The 16,910-nt window shown below is 51.3% G+C and overlaps 1 protein-coding gene across 1 annotated transcript in view; it reads right to left on the bottom strand.

Annotated features, from left to right (window-relative positions):
- Nucleotides 1–15,480, bottom strand: part of SH3PXD2B (SH3 and PX domains 2B) — a 70,094-nt gene extending 54,614 nt beyond the window's left edge. Inside the window, exons 1-2 of the mRNA XM_017822864.1 lie at nucleotides 15,007–15,480; nucleotides 3,855–3,935 (exon numbers count right to left, since the gene is read on the bottom strand). Of these exons, the coding sequence (XP_017678353.1) occupies nucleotides 3,855–3,935; nucleotides 15,007–15,480 (555 nt within the window). The remainder of the gene's footprint in view (nucleotides 1–3,854; nucleotides 3,936–15,006) is intronic.
- Nucleotides 15,481–16,910: the final 1,430 nt, after the last annotated feature.

The following is a 16,910-nucleotide window of genomic DNA, read 5'->3' as shown; positions in this document are numbered from 1 at the left end:
GTTTTGCCAGCCTTGGAAGGGAAATGCAGGGTGGTGCTTGGAAAGGCTGCTGCAGCAATGAGACGTAAACCTGGACTTCTGCAGGAGAGAGCCAAGTTTCAGCTTGGGCACCAAAGGGAAGAGCTCTGCAAATCCACAATACTTGGGCCAAACCTTGAGTGCTCCCAGCTGGTAACAGCACAGCCTTTGTGGCATTGCTGCGACCAGCAAGGTGGCTTTAGACATTCCCCATTTCAGCAGGGGGAACACAACTGGTCTGACATCTCTGCGTCCAGACAGATGCAGGAAGGATTTTTTCACGGGAAGGGTTGTCAGGCATTGGAATGGGCTGCCCAGGGAGTCAGAAGTCACCGTTCCCTGAAGGTGTTCAAGGAACAACTGGACGTGGCACCCAGTGCTCTGGTCTGGTTGACAAGGTGATGATCGGTCAAATGTTGAACTCAATCTTGGAGGTCTTTTCCAAACTAAATGATTCCATGGAGTCAGAGATCAGTAAACTCCAGGCTTCACTCCTGTTTTGGCTCAGCAGACGGTTTGTTTTGAGTGTCATTCCTGCCTGGCTGGGGAGGGAAGGACACTGCCCTCCGGCTGCAGTGGGAACCGGCGAGGCTGTCAGTATTAAGCGTGCACGTGTTTTACTTGGCCCTACTCCTAAAATAATTGTTTGGCCACAATGGAAGGTGACAAGCGAATCAGCTGTGGCCCCACAGGGAATATCAGGAGAAAATCCCCAACCACTCACACGTCTGTGGCTGTGCTGCTCTGAACTGCAGCATCACATCAGCCCAGGGTCAGCCCCACCAGTCCTCACTCCTGCCCCACCAAGTTCTCCTCTTGGACCAAATGGCTTCCGTCTCACTGACAAGGAAGAGTCACTGAGAGCAAAAGAGGGTGCACCAACCTTCACCCGAATGTGGCCAGAGCTGCTCTTGAAAAAACAAAACCCTGCTCAGCTTCTGACAGGAGCATGAAAAGCTCAGCCAGAATCACTGGGAACATTGATATTAAATTAACAAATATCTCTACCCAAACATGCATGTACTGCAATTGCTCAAGGCTGCAAGGATGAATAAATTTGGATGGATTTTCACTGGATAACATGAAAGACAGATTCTTGACACAGAAATCACCTGCGACTCAAGTTTCCAATTCTTCCTCCAACGCACCAAAAGATCATCAGACCTGGACCCGGGAAAAATATTTTCCCCTCTTACTGTTTTCAGAAGCAGCTGAACCATTTTAGTCAATCAGGGTTTTCTGTGGGGGTTTTGTGGATTTTTTTTCCTTTTAATAACCAGAGGCATGAATAATTTCCAGCATGGAAAATTTCTGCCTAAAGAGCTAAAACTGGCATAGAATCATCCAACAGTCACACAATAAAGCCCTCCAGCAATGGTAACAGTCAGTGCTACCAAGCCTACCTAGAGCATTTTTTTCCACTGTGCTAGGAGGATCTGTTTCACTCCTCGCCTTTCAATCCAATTTCCCCTGTACTGCACCACAAGTTTAAAATAAGGACACCAGGAAGCATGTGTGATAAGGGGGAAGGAAGGGAAAACCCACAGATTCTTTCATTCTTTCAACAGAGCCAAAAAGGAGTGGTTACTTTTTATTTTTTAAGAAAAAGCTGCAGGGAACCGGGAAGGGGGGAGATGTTTGCCTTAAACTTTCCCATCTGCACAATTTTATATATATATATGTATATATTTTTATATTTATATATATATTTATATATATATATATATTTTTATATATATATTTATATATATATATATTTATATATATATATATGTACCTCTGACTCTAAAGGTGCTCCAGGGTATTTTGCAGAGCCAGTTTGAGGCTCTGACTCCAGACAGCCTCCAGTGATGACACTTTCCATTTAGGAGCGTGCACAGATCCAGCCAAGATGGAAGGGGATGGAGACAGGAGGAATGGCCACTATTCCCTACGTTCCTTCCTCACGAGGAGCGAGGCAGCCCAGGGAAACAACACAGCTGGAGGCACCATTTTATTGAATAAACCCCAAAAGATTGTGCCCTCCTTGCAGCAAACAACGGAATGAGCTTGGCCACCACCTTGGAGCACCAGTGAAGATAAGATGCTGTGGAGAAGGAAGCACGAGTTGCATTTCCTTCCAGCCCTGGCTGCTGCCCAACAGCTGTTCCCTGTTTATTTACTTTAATATTTCCTTGGTTACACAAGCAGCTGCACACAGCTTAACCCCTGCCTGCACCAGAAGCTGCCCATGCCACCCTACCTGGCCTTGCCCAGCAAGATGATGCAGGGCAGGGGATGGACACCCAGGGTCTTGCCAAAGCTGGGCTTTCACTGGACCGTGGCCTCTACATGGTCAGATCCACAGCTCTGCATTGGGTGCCATGTTGGGCAGGGGACAGGGCACCACTGACGTGAGCAGCATCTCACACAATCCCAGGCTCCACAGGCTGACCTGAAGCCAGGCTGAACCTGGGAAAGCCATCTGGATTCCCAGGGGCTTGCTTTGCTGGGCAGGCTGTAATTTTAGCAGTGTCTGGATGCAGCGACTTCAGGAAAGGCATCCTCATTCCCAGGCAAGCACTGCACCCTTTGAAATACAACCTATAGCAATGCTCAGCCTCATGTGAGTAGGATGCTGGAGGCAGAAGATGCCCAGCTCCTCTCCTGGTCCCACACACAGCCCAGGAGGGACATGCCAGTGGCCCTTCTGGCAGCTGCTGCCGCTCCATAGATCACTTCATGCATTTTCTTTTCTCCTCTGCACAGAGCCTGTTCCAGCAGCTCAGTTTGTGTTTTGGCTCATAAAGCTCAGCCAGACCCCTTGGCTCATCTCCACCAAGGAGGGGGTGGAAAACACCCTTTGCCTGCTCACCCAGAACACTGGCTTTGGTTTTCTGCAACCCAGCCTGTCCCAACTGCCTTTCCAGCCTCCTCCCTCCCAGCTCCATTTTCCTCCTGGCTCCTCCCTGCACCAGGAGGTAAATGAATCACAGAATGGCCTGGGTTGGAAGGGACCTTACAGATCATTTAGTTCCAACCCCCTCTGCTGTGGACAGGGACACCTCCCAGTAGACCAGGTTGCTCACAGCTCCATCCAACCTGGCTCTAAACACTTCCAGGGATGGGGCAGCCACAACTTCTCTGGGCAACCTGTGCAAGTGCCTCATCACCTTAACAGGGAAAAATTTTTTCCTAATATCCAGTCTAAACCTACTCTCTGTCAGTTTGAAGCCATTCCCCCTTGTCCTGCCACTACATGCTCTTGTAAAAAGTCCCTCTCCATCTGTCTTTAGGCTCTCTTCAGGTACTAAAGCAGATGTTGCCAGCTGCCCTCTGGGCTGGCATTGGCCCTCCCCAGAATGTCAGTGGGACACCAACCCAGGGAATTGGCACTTTTCAGCGGCAGCCCTGGTTTGCTGTGACAGCTGCTGGGAAAGGCATGGTATGAGCTCCACAGGAATGGAATTTGGGCCTAACTTTAACAAAATCCTCCCCCAAAGCAAACAGAAAGTCCCCAATAAAACCCCCACCAATTGCACAGATTTCTGTTGCAGAAACTCAAACAACACAGAAGCAGCCCTGGGCACACTTAGCCCAGAAACTGACAGCAGAACATTAAAACTGGGACTTGCAAAAGACCCAGGATGTTCTCACTGATGTGCAAGAGGCACTGGAGCGAAGAGTCTGTCCAGTTTTTGAGGTTGCTTTTTTCTTGCTTTCTCAAGGATGCCCAAAATTGTGGTTAGGTTGCCTCAAATCAAAGCATTTACTGGTAGATCACAGCATAAGGCAGAAACCACACAGCTTAACAGACTTTCCTAAGTTAAAACCCCAAGAACTGGATAAATTCTTACCTGCAGGTCGAAGAACTTGCTGTACCGTCGGTATATGACCTCTGTGGATCCATTGGACCAGGTGACCTTGATGATGTACACCTGTAGGGAACAGAGGAAGGAATCAGAGAGGAGTGACCCAACAACCCACACCACAACCCAAATGCTGCTAAAGCTGCCAGCACAGCCCCCAAGGCTGGGTGTCAACCAGGGAGTTCACAGGAGCACTTAAAGTCCTTTCAGAGATACCAGAACATACATAAGTTTCAATTATTAAGCTCCACTGCTGTAACTGAACTGTCTACTAAATGCTTATGGCTGTGAACTGAGATAGCTCCCTAGCCCTAAATAAGGGCACCTCCATGTAAAAACACAGTTCAAGTCCCTCCAGACACATTATGAGTTAATAACTGAGCTTTGCCATCCCATCTACAGCTGCAGCATCAAGTTTGATGCCAAGATCCCAGAGCAGACCCCACACCAGCCTGGCTCCTGGGGCTGGGGTTTGCAAGAGCTCAAGCCCCCAAAGTTTGAAACTCCATCTGTTCTGCCATAAGCAGCTCTGAGGTTCTGGGTTCTTTCTGGGGTGCAAACTACCCTCCCGATCCTTAAAATGATACACAATCAATCCTCGTCATTGCAGGTTATTCACAGACCATATGACCAGGCTTTTACTGGTGACAAATGCAAAACAAAAAACCAAAACCCAGCCCATTTCATCATTTGTTCTTCTATGGAAGACAACAAGGAAATAGAAGAATGAGACAACGCCTTATCTAATGTCCTCACTTGTTGTTCACAGAAATCAAAGATAACCCTTGATGAGGTGCCAGTGTAACACTCAAGTGATGCAAATCTCAAATTGATAACAGATTGACTGAGCAGAATGAGGGCACAGTCATTTTTTTCTCCTAACTCATGTCCTCATTTCCACCAGAAATTCAAGTATCAACTCACTGAAGCAGGAACAAAACATTAAAAAGCCCAGGTGAAGGGACCTGCTAGAACTTCAGCTAACACAATAAGGCACGAAGGCTCTTACAATGCTGATGCTTTGGTATTTAAAACAGAATCCCCCAAGAGTTTCACAGGTTTTCCCACTGAGATGCCCATTTTTCCAGATTCCGGAATGTGACCAACATCCCAGCCCAATATCGAAACTCAAAAACCAGATCACATGGATAACACAACGCTCAACTGTTTGAGCTCATCAAACCTACTCAAATGCTGTACTAAAACTCTAACCAAAACCTCACTCTGCTGCTCAGAGGGCTGACTCAGCATGACCCACTGAGGTGAGGAGACTCCTGAGGAATGTCAAACTTTTCCCAGTGGAATCACTTCCAAATTAAGATAGAAAATGAGGCAGAAAGATGAAGCAAGTTCTTATTGCTAAAATAAAGAACTTCCCTACTTTCAACCCAGCAATTCAACATCCACTTTTGTTAAACCAGATGATGAGCCCAAACACAGCTGTGAGCTGGCTGGGTGTCACAGCACCAGCAACCTCTCCCAGACAAAATCTGAATCTCTTTCATTCACAAACTCTTTGTTCTGAGCCAAAAGACCTGCGCTTTCTACATATTAACACAAGGAAGACAGAAGGCTCCTGCAAGACAACATCTGTGCCAGCTGTGGAGACCTGGATAGACCATGTTCTGCTATGAGGGAGGCACCACAGCATCAGCAAACTAAGCGTTAGCTTGATGCTAAGTAAGCGTCCAAGCTGCCTTTGCCCTCACCCCAGGCCTTGCCGGCAGGCCAGCATGAGCTCATTTGGGTTGGAAGCTCAGCTGATATCCCAGCTCTCTTACCAGTCTACAGCACTTCACGGGGTTATATCACCGCTGGCTGCCTGCCTGGAGAAAGCCTTCCACTGGGGCAGCAGGAAGAGCCAACTTTTCTTCATTGTTTATTCCTATCCTGCCTTTATTTGGAGTCAACAGCTTATTAGACTGGGATTTTAATCAGGATGTGGATTTACTCAAGCCAAAATGTATTCAGAGCTCTTAAGGGTAATAAAGCCATGAGATTTGAGGGCACACCACACTTTATTGTACCCTTTTCTGCTGAGGGAAGGAATACTTCTCCTACGTACTGAGCTCACTCCTATTTTGCTGAAATGCACATCTCCCAGGAGTCAGGGTTACATTTTCTTGCACATCCCATTTGAACAGCAGAAAGGTCTCCAGGGGTATCTCCTCACCTACTTATGGAAAGCGGAAAAGATGGGGAAGCCCACAGGAATGGGACCTCCACAGTATCTACAAAATCACTGCCTCAGTAAAGCTGGGAATATCCCTTGTCCTTCCAATGGTTCCATCCAAGGGATTCTGTTGACCAGAACCATTACAGATCTTGGTCTCTGCCAATTCCTAATCCAGTCTGTGCTGTCCTAGGGATAAAAAAAGACACCAGAAAACACAACTCAGGTGCTCTCCTCAACTAACAACGAGAGTGCAGATTTGGAAAGGTATGAACAGTGCTCTGGGCCACCCAGCAATGGTTTCCAGAGCGACTGGAGATGATGAGGCAGAGAGCTCACACAAGCACCTACACATTGCTTTCTCAGATGCTTTTGGAAGACACTTGTAACAATCAAGACAGTTTTGAAAACATTGCACTTGGTCTAAAGTTTTCCCTCCTGGCCTGGCACTGCACCACATCCTGCCAGGAACAACCACCATGAAGTAGCAGCCCAAAAAATCCAAATTTTGTACTGAGAGGAGCCACCCCTTCAGCTGCTCCCTCAACCCCCAGTCCTGGAGAGGCTGCTCTGAGGACAGGCTTTTCTCAGCCTGGCTGTGTGGGTGAGAGCATGTGGAAACAGTTATTTCATGGGTCTTCTCCAGCTCCGATTTCTACGGTCCTTCAAAGAAATAACACAGAGAAACCACCAGCAGGCCTTTTCCGTGGAAAGAGCGAGGGGATCTCCCAGGGCTGCAGCTGGCACTGCCTGTGGGACGTTAACCCATAGGGAGCACTGCTGGGAATGGGGGGGGCTGCCACTTGGATCCCTCTCCAACATTTCCTCGCAGAGCGGGGAGAGCCGAGCAGATGGCGGGGAGGCAGCGGGCGGGCGGATCCAGGAAGGGGGCTCTGCAACCCCATCCCGTGGGATGGGCCCCTGGCCAAAACCAACAGGCAGAGCTATCTAAATATTTACAGCCTTTTCCAGGCCAGCAGCAGGGTCTGCACCAGGGAAGGGAACTAGCTGACTTGGTGAAACTCAGGAACCATCACCTCCTCTCCCTCCCTCTGGAAGGGACACCCTGCCCTGCCCCCCTCTCAACCCTGAAAGCCTCCATCCCTCCTTTCCAGCCTCCATCACTGCACATGTGTCACGCCAAACCCCGCAGCAAGGGCTGATGCCTGAAGGCAGTGGGTCAAGTTGAGTTTTGGAAGAGGCAGAAACCACCAGGATTGAACCCTCCTCAGCTTCACTTCAGTCATGGGTTAGGGGGAATAGCTGAAATTCATGTCTGCAGTCCCAAAATCCTAGAGGTGCAGCTCACGGCATTTGTCCGCCTAGACTAAGGCCAGAGGAGAGGCACAGAGCTGTTAAGGCCACTCAAACACACTCAAAATCCTGCTTTCAGGTTTAAAGGAGCCACACACAGGCCCTCCATCTCCCATCACTCATCTCCCAGTCTCCAGCTTCCCTGCCCTTGCACCATGAAACTACAGTTCCATCGCAGCATGTTATGGAGGCATTCCTGGCGGGACAACCTTGTCAGAACCTCAGCAAAGGCCAAAGCAAAGAAGCAAGGCCTGCCCTCCAATCCTGGGGGTACAGAGGCCACAGGGACAATTCTGGAGGTGCAGGTGGATCTTGTTTAATGCCAGATGAAAGGAGCATTTCACACAAACACCAAAAGCTCTCCATGCTCCCATCCCTTGGAGGGCAGAAATGGAAGAGATCCTTCAAAGAAAATGGAAACTTGCAGATTCAAAGGTGGAATTATGACAAACTCCATGGGCATTTGGCTCCCAAACTCCCTGGGATCTCCAAACTCCCTAAATTACAAGTAACTGGTCACACGCCAACTGCTTAAAAATTACCAGTTGAGAAGTGTAACATCAGGACCAGCACTGCCCAAGATTCTCCTTGGTCACATTAGAAACCAAGTGCCCTAAATGGAAACATAACATAGAAAAAGGCCCAGGGAATCTTGCAGTCCACCCAGTGGACACCATGAGCTCAGTCCTCTCTGGCATGATCTGGCATCTGTCACTGCTCTCCCCTCCCCAGCACCTCTGGAGAGGCAGCTCAGAGGGAGAACGGGACAGTGGAAAATGGGACTGAAAACCCTCAGAAGGGAACTGTCAAAAAATGACAGTTTGCTAAAATAAATGCAAATGGCACCTGGCCAACCGTAACAGAGCTGTCAAAGGGAGCTGCCTGTCAGCTCGGATGGCAGCAAGGGCTCTGCAGCCCTGGGGGAAACACACCAGCAACTCACAGCAGGAGAAAGCTGGAGGGAGATCCTCCTGGGCAGGATGGCAGCCCAGGCAGAGAGCAAGCTCCAGTGCTGGGCATCACCAGAAGAGCAGGGAGGCTGCAGGAGCCAGCTCAGATCCACATCCAGAGCAGTCAGAGTCACGGGGACTAGAGCGCGGAACAGAGGGGAAGAGAAGCCAGTGCAAATCATCTCCATCTGAAAGGGCAGCCAGAGACTTAATTATTTTTTTTTCTTTTCCTCTTGAAGAAACGAAGTAGCATAAGCCATGGGAGCCATCAAACACCAGAAGTATTTTTCCAGGGACTGCTGAAGAGCCTCGGTGTTGCAGACAGCAGTGGCTCCTGGTGACTTCCACTGCTCAAAGGGACCGAGAACTCCAGAGCCCTTCATAAGCCCTTGGTCTTGCACCTTCCCCAGGAGGCACGTTGTCCCATACAACAACGTGCGTAGAGAGAGGAGGTGATTCAAGCGGGTGACTTGAGGCAACAGAATTAAGAACAGACATTGAAAAAAAACCAACCAGAAACAGTTTCCCGTTCTTGAAACACGAGGCTGTGTGACCTCCTAGAAGAGATCTGGGCTCCTTGCATAAACACACCATGGACAAGCTGGGAAGCAGCCTGGACTGCTTAAGTTTGAGTAGGAAGAAGGCAGAATGAAGCTACAGGAAAACCTAGACCTACATTTTCAGCCTATCTCCTTCCACAGGAGCAGTTTTCCTAAGTTTTGCATGGAGACTTGCAAGGCATCCTGGCTGGGGGTGGGCACCCATAAAGCCCACAAGTGAAGCTTTGGGAGAGGGCAGCTGCTGGCTGGCCTGGGAACTCTCTGCCTGGCACAGCTGAACCAGGCAGTAAGTCCAGCCCAAGCTCAGCACCATCCAGCTATACCAGTTCAAGCCCAAGAGCAGCACAGCCATAACAACAGCAGCTCCCCTGGCATGGCACAGCCCTCCCTGTGTGGCTCTGCAAAAACCCCACAGCTTCTCCAGCATCCCTTTACCCAGAGCTCCCACACACTGAGACCCTATTGTTCCCACACTGGAGGCACGTGGACAATGTCAGGGTGGAAAGCAACACCATTGTCACTTGGAAAGACACCTCCACAGGGATGCAGGCACACGCAGCTCTGCCTGATGGGCACCAGTGTAGGTCCCCAACCTCCAGCAGAGCTCCTACAGCAGAGCCAGACATAACAGCCTCCAGTGGAGGCAGAGCTGTCTGCAGAGCTGTTTCCAAAGGGTTGGAGCCTGTGTGGTCTCGGGTCCAGGGAGACTCTACAATGAACCTCTCTGTGGAAAACTCCACATATTTAAAGCATCTCTCGCCAGCGAAGGGGAAAAGCATCAGTCAAAAGCATCAGTCTTTCTATTCCACTCATGCTAACCCCGACCCTGAAACACAGGGAAGTGGTGTGAGAGCCTCGCACCCTCCCTTCGGCCACCACATGAGAAAGGAGTGCCGAGAAATCCAAAGGGGCAGAGAAACCAAAGCAGCTGAGGGACCACAGCTGAGCCAAACCAGAACGAGTTTAATATAGAAAAGGGAGTGGGAAATTGTAAGAGGAAAAGAAAAAAAAGGAAGGAGGTGGCTAGAAACAAAGAAAGTTCTTGGCATCAAGCTGCTGTGCTTGGCCTCTCTCCATCAGCCTTTGCTGCTTCAGGCGTGTGGAGCTGGGGAAGGGGTTCTTGTGCCATGGGATGCCAAAGCTTGGAGCGGGAGAGCTGACCCCTAGCTCTGTCCCCAGACAACTTGTCACCCCCTCACTCCTGCTTTGTGCACAGAGAGAACTGGGAGAAGGGTCATGCTGGCTCAGACAGCACTGGGAAAGGCATGGAGAAGGTATTCCAGCAGCAACTGCAGGTTATCAGGGATGCTGCTGTGGTCCCTCTAGCAAAGGAGACAGGCAGAAGCAACAAGTCAGAGCTACAGGGAGCTGGGCAACAGGGCTGCAGGCAGCATCAAGACAGGCATATCCTCCCCATCACAGCATATTCCCCAAGCCAGCCTGCCCAGATATCGGGACTACAAAGTAGCCACCTCCCCTCGCTCCGATTCATCCCTTTGACTGTACCCTCTTCCCACTCTACTATTGTACAGTTTACCAGGGCACAGCACCGCCTGAGCACACAGCCAACGCTGCTGGGATGACACGAGGTTATGCCAACCACAGGAACCCCAAGGGCAACCCACTGAGCCCTGCTCAGACCTCTCAGTCACACCACATATGCACCCGCTCGTTTGCTCTGAGTCACACTGAAGGTCAAACATATGGATTCTTTTGTTTCCTATTTCCCACTGCTACATGAAACGGCCGGAAGACAGGGATACCCTCCAAAGCAAAGCTGTGAGGGATCAAGGTCACCAGAGCTCTGAGCAGGCAGAGGCAGTGGATGGCCCCAGTGCTGAAGTTCACTGCTGGAATTGAGGATGAGCATCAGCTTTCCACACAGAGCTGCACCCGCCTCAGTGGCCGTGTGACAGGCAGGATTTGGCCCTTCCACTGAACTGTGACATTCATGGTTTTCAGCAGCCTTGACTGACATGATTAGGGAAGAAAAACAAAACAGAATTTGCATTTGAGTGCTGGTTTTCATCCACAAGGCTAACGGGGCTCCCTTAAACCCCATCTCTGTTGAGAGGTGAGGTGGCAAGAAGGACTGGTTGGCTCTGTAACGCTGGATGATGCATGATGACAGGTCAAAATTTCTACCAGCTACAGGCTCCAAACACCCTGTGGCCTGCCTGGAGTGGGAGAGCATTAACCAGCCAGCAGGAAATGGGATGAGACGTGGCAGAACCACAGGATATAACAGCAAAACATCACTAAGGATGCTGAGAAAGCCCTCAAACTTCTAGAGGCCACCAATACTCAGACTCCAGCTTCCTGGGCTCACCCTTGCTTCATACATTTGCTCTCTTTCATTCTTAGTTTGGTTAACGGCTCCTGCATAGATTTCACACTATTCATTGTAACCTCCTGCTTCCTAGATCTAAATGTACCCAGTTCCTTCGGTTCCCCACAGGACATTCTCACCATACCAAGAGCATGGTCACCCTTCCCAGAGAGCACAGCACAGGGGGAGTCATCCCCTGATGCCCTTTTTAAGCCACACAACCAGTATGATTCACAACGGCAGAAATAACGCAAGGTGACACTGTGCCAGGTCCCCACAGAACTCTGCTCCAGCCAGGCAAGCCAGGACCAGAGGACCATGACACACAGTCCATGGGACACAGGTTCTTCAGAAGGTACCTTCTGTTCTATACATATAAGGCACTGAAGAACCACTGAATGTGTAGATTGGCAGCTCTCCTGCCTCACTTGCCCATTCAAATGCTCTTCCCTGAACACTCCATAATCAATTCCAGATAAGCAGTTGGGTTGGGTTGGACAACCCATGAAACCACAAACGGCCTCACCACTACAAGGAACAGGAACACAGAAGACACCTACCACCACGTCACAAATTCCACATCAAAAATATAATACATATACTTTTTGAATGTAGTTTTCCCCTCAAACAGGTTTTAAAATATTTATAGATGTTATCAACCAGATTCCAACATGCACTGTTAATTACTTTTGCAATGTAGCTGCCACAAATGATGTGTTCACCTTGTTTAAAGTTTGCCATCTTGTAAACTGAGCTTGCAAAATAAAACTATGCTGCTCACTGTTTAAGTTTCCCTTTTCAAAGCAATATGTGTGTGCAAGGAGGTTGGGAATGGAAGTCCTGCAAGACCATAGTCCAGGTTTCCCAATAAACTAACACAACCTAAAGCATGCTGCTCTCTCTTTCCTGTCAAACATATACATATAATTTTGCTTTGTACTCTAGAACAACCATTTAAAACTATATGAACTATGGAAATGTTCTTGGTGGGCAGGATGTAGAAATGAAGATGTGATTCAACAGCTCTGCTATTAACACATAGAACAACACAGACATTGCAGCTGCATGAAAACGAAACATCCTGAAGCTTGCCCGAGGGAAAGAAAACAACCAAAATCTGGATTTAGTAGGGAAAAGTTTTATTTTAGGGCTTCTACTAGAGAATAACAAACACAATACTATAAAAAGATTTTACGTGAAGTCCTTTAAAGGAAAATTTAGTCTGTTTCGACTATGCCTTTGTTTTGGGTCTTTTCTGAATAAACATTCATTTATCAGAGACTTGGCCAGACCATAGAAATGGCAGTCTGCTATTCTGTCACTCAGAATGATTATTTTTAAACTTTACTCTTGGACTTGGCCTTTTCAGATTTGCAATATAGCCCCAGAGCCCTTGCCAGCAGTGTTCCTGAGGGGCAAAAGCTGTGATCACTTAATATATGATTATATGGAAAATGTTACTGCAGGGTGACCCTCCAGCCACTGCCTGAAGGATGGAGTCCCCTTCTTCACTTGGACGATGGGCTGCCTCTACCCAGAGCATCCTGCAACAAACACCTGCACAAGGATCATTTCTCGCTGCCCCTTCCAGGTACTGCCCATGAAAAAAAGCCTAAAGACACAAGTGGCACAAATGCAGTTTGAGGGCACAGGGCTGTGTTTGGGTTCCCAGCTGAACCCTGACACAGCTCATCACACATTCAAGCTGGTATCCAGCTACTCAAACCCCACCCTGGACCTTGCTGCGTCCTGGCCCAGCCCAAGCCCCGCAGTTTGGTGGAATATTGTGCCTCCTGTTGTGCAAAATAGAACAAGTTTTTGTCTCAGGCAACACAATTCTTTTTGCATCAATTATCGAGGTGAAAGGCAAACCACACCAGCCTGAATAGACCCAGCCTCTCCTACAGCCCTCCCCATCACAGCCATCAATAAGGACTTTGAAACACTGCTTTGATCTCTCTTTTCTGGGAAAGTGGAATTCACAACTTTCTGCTGTGGCCTCACTAAAAGCAACACAACTGCACCTTTGTCCAGCAAAGAAAAGCCCTCGTCAATACAGAGAGGAGCCCGAGCAGTGCAGGTCAGTCACTGGTCAGGCTAGCACAGAAGCAACAGGAGGAAAAGCCAGCATGGTCCTCCAGCCTCTCCAGGGACAGTGAGCACTGCCTCAGGGGATGGAGCAGAGCACATCTATGCTCAGTAAGGAGAAGCCAGAGAGCAAAGGTTTAACACAGACACTTTGTGGTTGACTCGGATTTTGCAGTGTGCCAGCAAACACAGCCTAAAGATGACTCAGCCGTGATTTGCTGCCCCTCCTTTCCCTCTTTGCAGGAGGAGGAAAAAAAAAAAGGTTTTGGTTTCATATAATTAACTGGTTTTGTGAATGTGTCTGGTTCCTATCGATTCCTCAAACAAGGCGAGTGCTCCCATTCACTCCAGCGCTGCTGCGCCGGGAGGCAGCTGCCTGCAAGCTGCTGGCCCCTCCCTGGGCTCAGCCCTGCTGTGAGCCACGCTGGCTCATGCTGCCGGATTTTGGTCCAAGACGAGTACAGGGAAAGGTTAGAGGCAGAGGACTCAGCTGAGGAGGGAGCGGAGGCCGAATGGCCGGACTGCACAGCTGGCTGTCATGAGCTGCACACAGCCACCTTCGCCCACCACCCCAGCAGCTTCTGCTCCAGTGTCCCCACCCAGCTGCCCCACCATACAGCTCTCTTCTCAGAAAACATTTCTGTCCCAGTTTTCCAGCCTCACAGGGATTATTTGTGCTATGCCCAACTCCACCTGACTCACACTGCGGGTGGAGAGTGAGCAGGGACAGTACACAAAACAAATTGTGTCCAGCACTTGGGGTGCATGTCCCAAATGTGGGGACACTGCCCTGGAGGGGTGCAGAGAGACTCCAGGCCTAGCAAGGGTACAAGAGGGTCTAAAGGGAAAGCAGAGGAGCAGCTGCAGGCGATCCCGTTTGAGCCCTGTTCCGGGACCTGACAGCGATGCAACAGATCCGCCAAGACAAACAGAAGCGTACGCAGCTCACAAACCTCCTCACGTACATGCTCCTCCAGATCGGGTGCCTAACACAGCCACAACGAGTAAGGCTGGGATGGACAGAGCAGGAAAAGGGGCACATTTGGAGCTGGGGCCAGATAAAGCTACAGGCAGGGCAGGAGAGGAAGAAGAGGTGATAAGGGGTTGAGGCAGCAGCAGCCACACTACATCCCCAAATGCAAGGAGAGGGTAACAGCCCCCCTTACTCTCCCCTCCTAGAGCTGACCTGCCCTCAGCTTTCCTCCAACTGTTGCTCATTGACACAAACCAGCTGAGGAGAGCTTGAGAAGCCCCTGATCTCCCAAAAACTGTGAGACCCCGGCTCTTCTGACGCAACACACTCCAGTCAGAGTGAACACCACATCTGCACAACCAAAATGCACCATGAGCAGCGTGTCACTGGGTCACCCTGGTCTAGGGCAAATGGGGCAGAAAGAACATTTTGGTCTTTGTTTTACGGTTGTTGCCAGGATTCACCCACAGCTCTCCACGGATGCCTGGAAACACACCAAAGTTTAAATAATAAAAAAAAAAGAAAACCACTTTCAAAAACAGACAAACCCACAACAGTTTGGAAGATGCCCTGGAGCACGCAGGAAGGCGCTGCCTGGGCAGCTCACGCAGCAGGGGTGCAGGGGACACGAGCGATCCCTCACAGGGATAGAGCATTTCCAGGACGCAGAATGCAGGAGCCAGGTGGTCCTTCGCCCCAGGACTGCGCGGCCAACAGGTCCCATGTCCCCTCTGCCAAGCGCTGCTCCCGCACCGAAGCGGAGGCGCTCGGCGGCGGTGCCCGGGGCCGCCTCCTCGGTGCGCGGTGCCCCGGGAGCGCCTCCAGCGACCCCCGCCCGAAGCCCCCGGGAGTCCCCCGGCGGGTCCCGCGCAGGGTCGGCACCGGCGCTGCCCCGGGAGCGGGGTCTGGGGGGAAGAGGCGGCACATCCCCACGCTGGCAGGGGGGCACCGACTGACCCGCACGGGAGACGCCGGGGTGGGAGCGGCAGACCCGGCAGCGCTGCCGCCCTCCTCCTCCTCCTCCTCCTCCTCCTCCTTCCTCCCTTTCCCGGAGCTCCGTGCGGGAGCGGGGCCGCCCGCGGGCCGGCAGCGCCCGGCCTTTGTTTGCCCAGGGCCGGGCTCGGCGGAGCGGGCGCCCGGAGCCGCGCCACTCACATAGTGCTTGTTGGGGATGCGCCGCTTCTGCACGTCCAGCACCTTCACCTCCGCGATGCTCCGCCTGGGCATGCCGCTGCTCGGCCCCTCGCAGCCCGCGGGAGCGGCGGAGGCGCGGGGGAGGCACTGGCGCTCGCAGCCGGGACCGGAGCCTGCAGCGCCGAGCCGAGCCCAGCCGAGCCCCGCCGCGCCGCCCGCTGCCGGGGGCGGGAGGCGGCCCCGGCCCGCCCCGGCCTATCCCGGCCGGCGGGGCGGCCCCACCGCCGCCCGCTTAAAGGGGCTGCCGGCAGCGCCCGCCCCGCGCGTCTCCGCCGGCAGGGACCGTCCAGCCCCGCGGGTCCGCCCCGCGGTGCCCCCGCTCCGTCTCGGAGCCCAGCGGTGCCTGAGCGCACAGTGCTGTCCCTCGCGGGGACGTGGTTGGAGGGGCTGGAGGGGTCGGGGCTTGCCCCGCTTGCCTGTGCGTGCGCTCCATCACCAGCTCTTGTTTCTTCACCGCGCTCGTGTCCCATCACAGCGGCCCCCTGGCTCCGGCTTGGCTACCAATAACCACAACCCTAAAGGATCCAGGCAATGAGCAGGAAGAAGTCTGTCTTGGCTTTTGGTGTGGTCAAATCAGCAGAACTGCCTTGCCCAGGACAACCCACATACCTGCATAGAGAGACTAATTGCAAGAGCATGTAGTGACAGGACAAGGGGGGATGGCTTCAAGCTGACAGAGAGTAGGCTGAAATTAGCTATTAGGAAGAAAATCTTGACTGTGAGGGTGGTGAGGCCCTGGCACAGGTTGCCCAGAGAAGCTGTAAATGGCCCATCTTTGGAAGTCTTAAAGGCTGGGTTAGATGGCTTGGAGTAACCTGGTTTAGTGGAAGGTGTCCCTGCCCATGGCAGAGGGATTGGAACTAGATAATCTTTAAGGTCCCTTCCAGCTCAAACCATTCTGTGGTTCTACCCCTGGGAGCCAGGAGCTGAGCCACCACATCCACCTCTCCTCCCCGGCAGCTCACCCCTCCTGACATGCTCCGTGCCCAGCTCTGTCCTTGGGCCAGCAAAGGAGACAAGGCAGTGACCAGGCGCTTCTCTGCATCAGCACTACCCCTGGCCCCCGTTTTCCCAGTGGCTCCTCAACACGTGGCATAACCACAGCTCTCTTCCCTGTTGGGCTTTTAATTACATTATAAAGTTACTCAAGGCTTACACTGGCAGGTCATTAGTTTTCATATGAATTTAATTTAATCATAAACAACTCATCCCACTCCTTAGCGGCTCCTTAAATGTGGCTCTTTTTAAACACTATTAACTTTGCTACAACCACCCTAGAGAATTAATGGAGGTGCAGGCAGGTTGCCAGTGCTTTATTGCCCCTCCCAAAGGGCTCATCTTCATCCTGCTCCCCCTCAGCAAAGCCCTAGCCCACGGTGCCCCTGCAGGGCTGGCTGCAGGAAGGTTGCTAGGCTGCCTGAAGGGTACATCATGCTACTGATGACCTCCCTGGTGCTTCCTGG

The sequence above is a fragment of the Lepidothrix coronata genome, unplaced genomic scaffold, assembly GCF_001604755.1.
Source record: "Lepidothrix coronata isolate B3197 unplaced genomic scaffold, Lepidothrix_coronata-1.0 Scaffold100, whole genome shotgun sequence".
NCBI lineage: Eukaryota > Metazoa > Chordata > Aves > Passeriformes > Pipridae > Lepidothrix > Lepidothrix coronata.
This window is presented reverse-complemented; position numbering and strand designations above follow the sequence as displayed.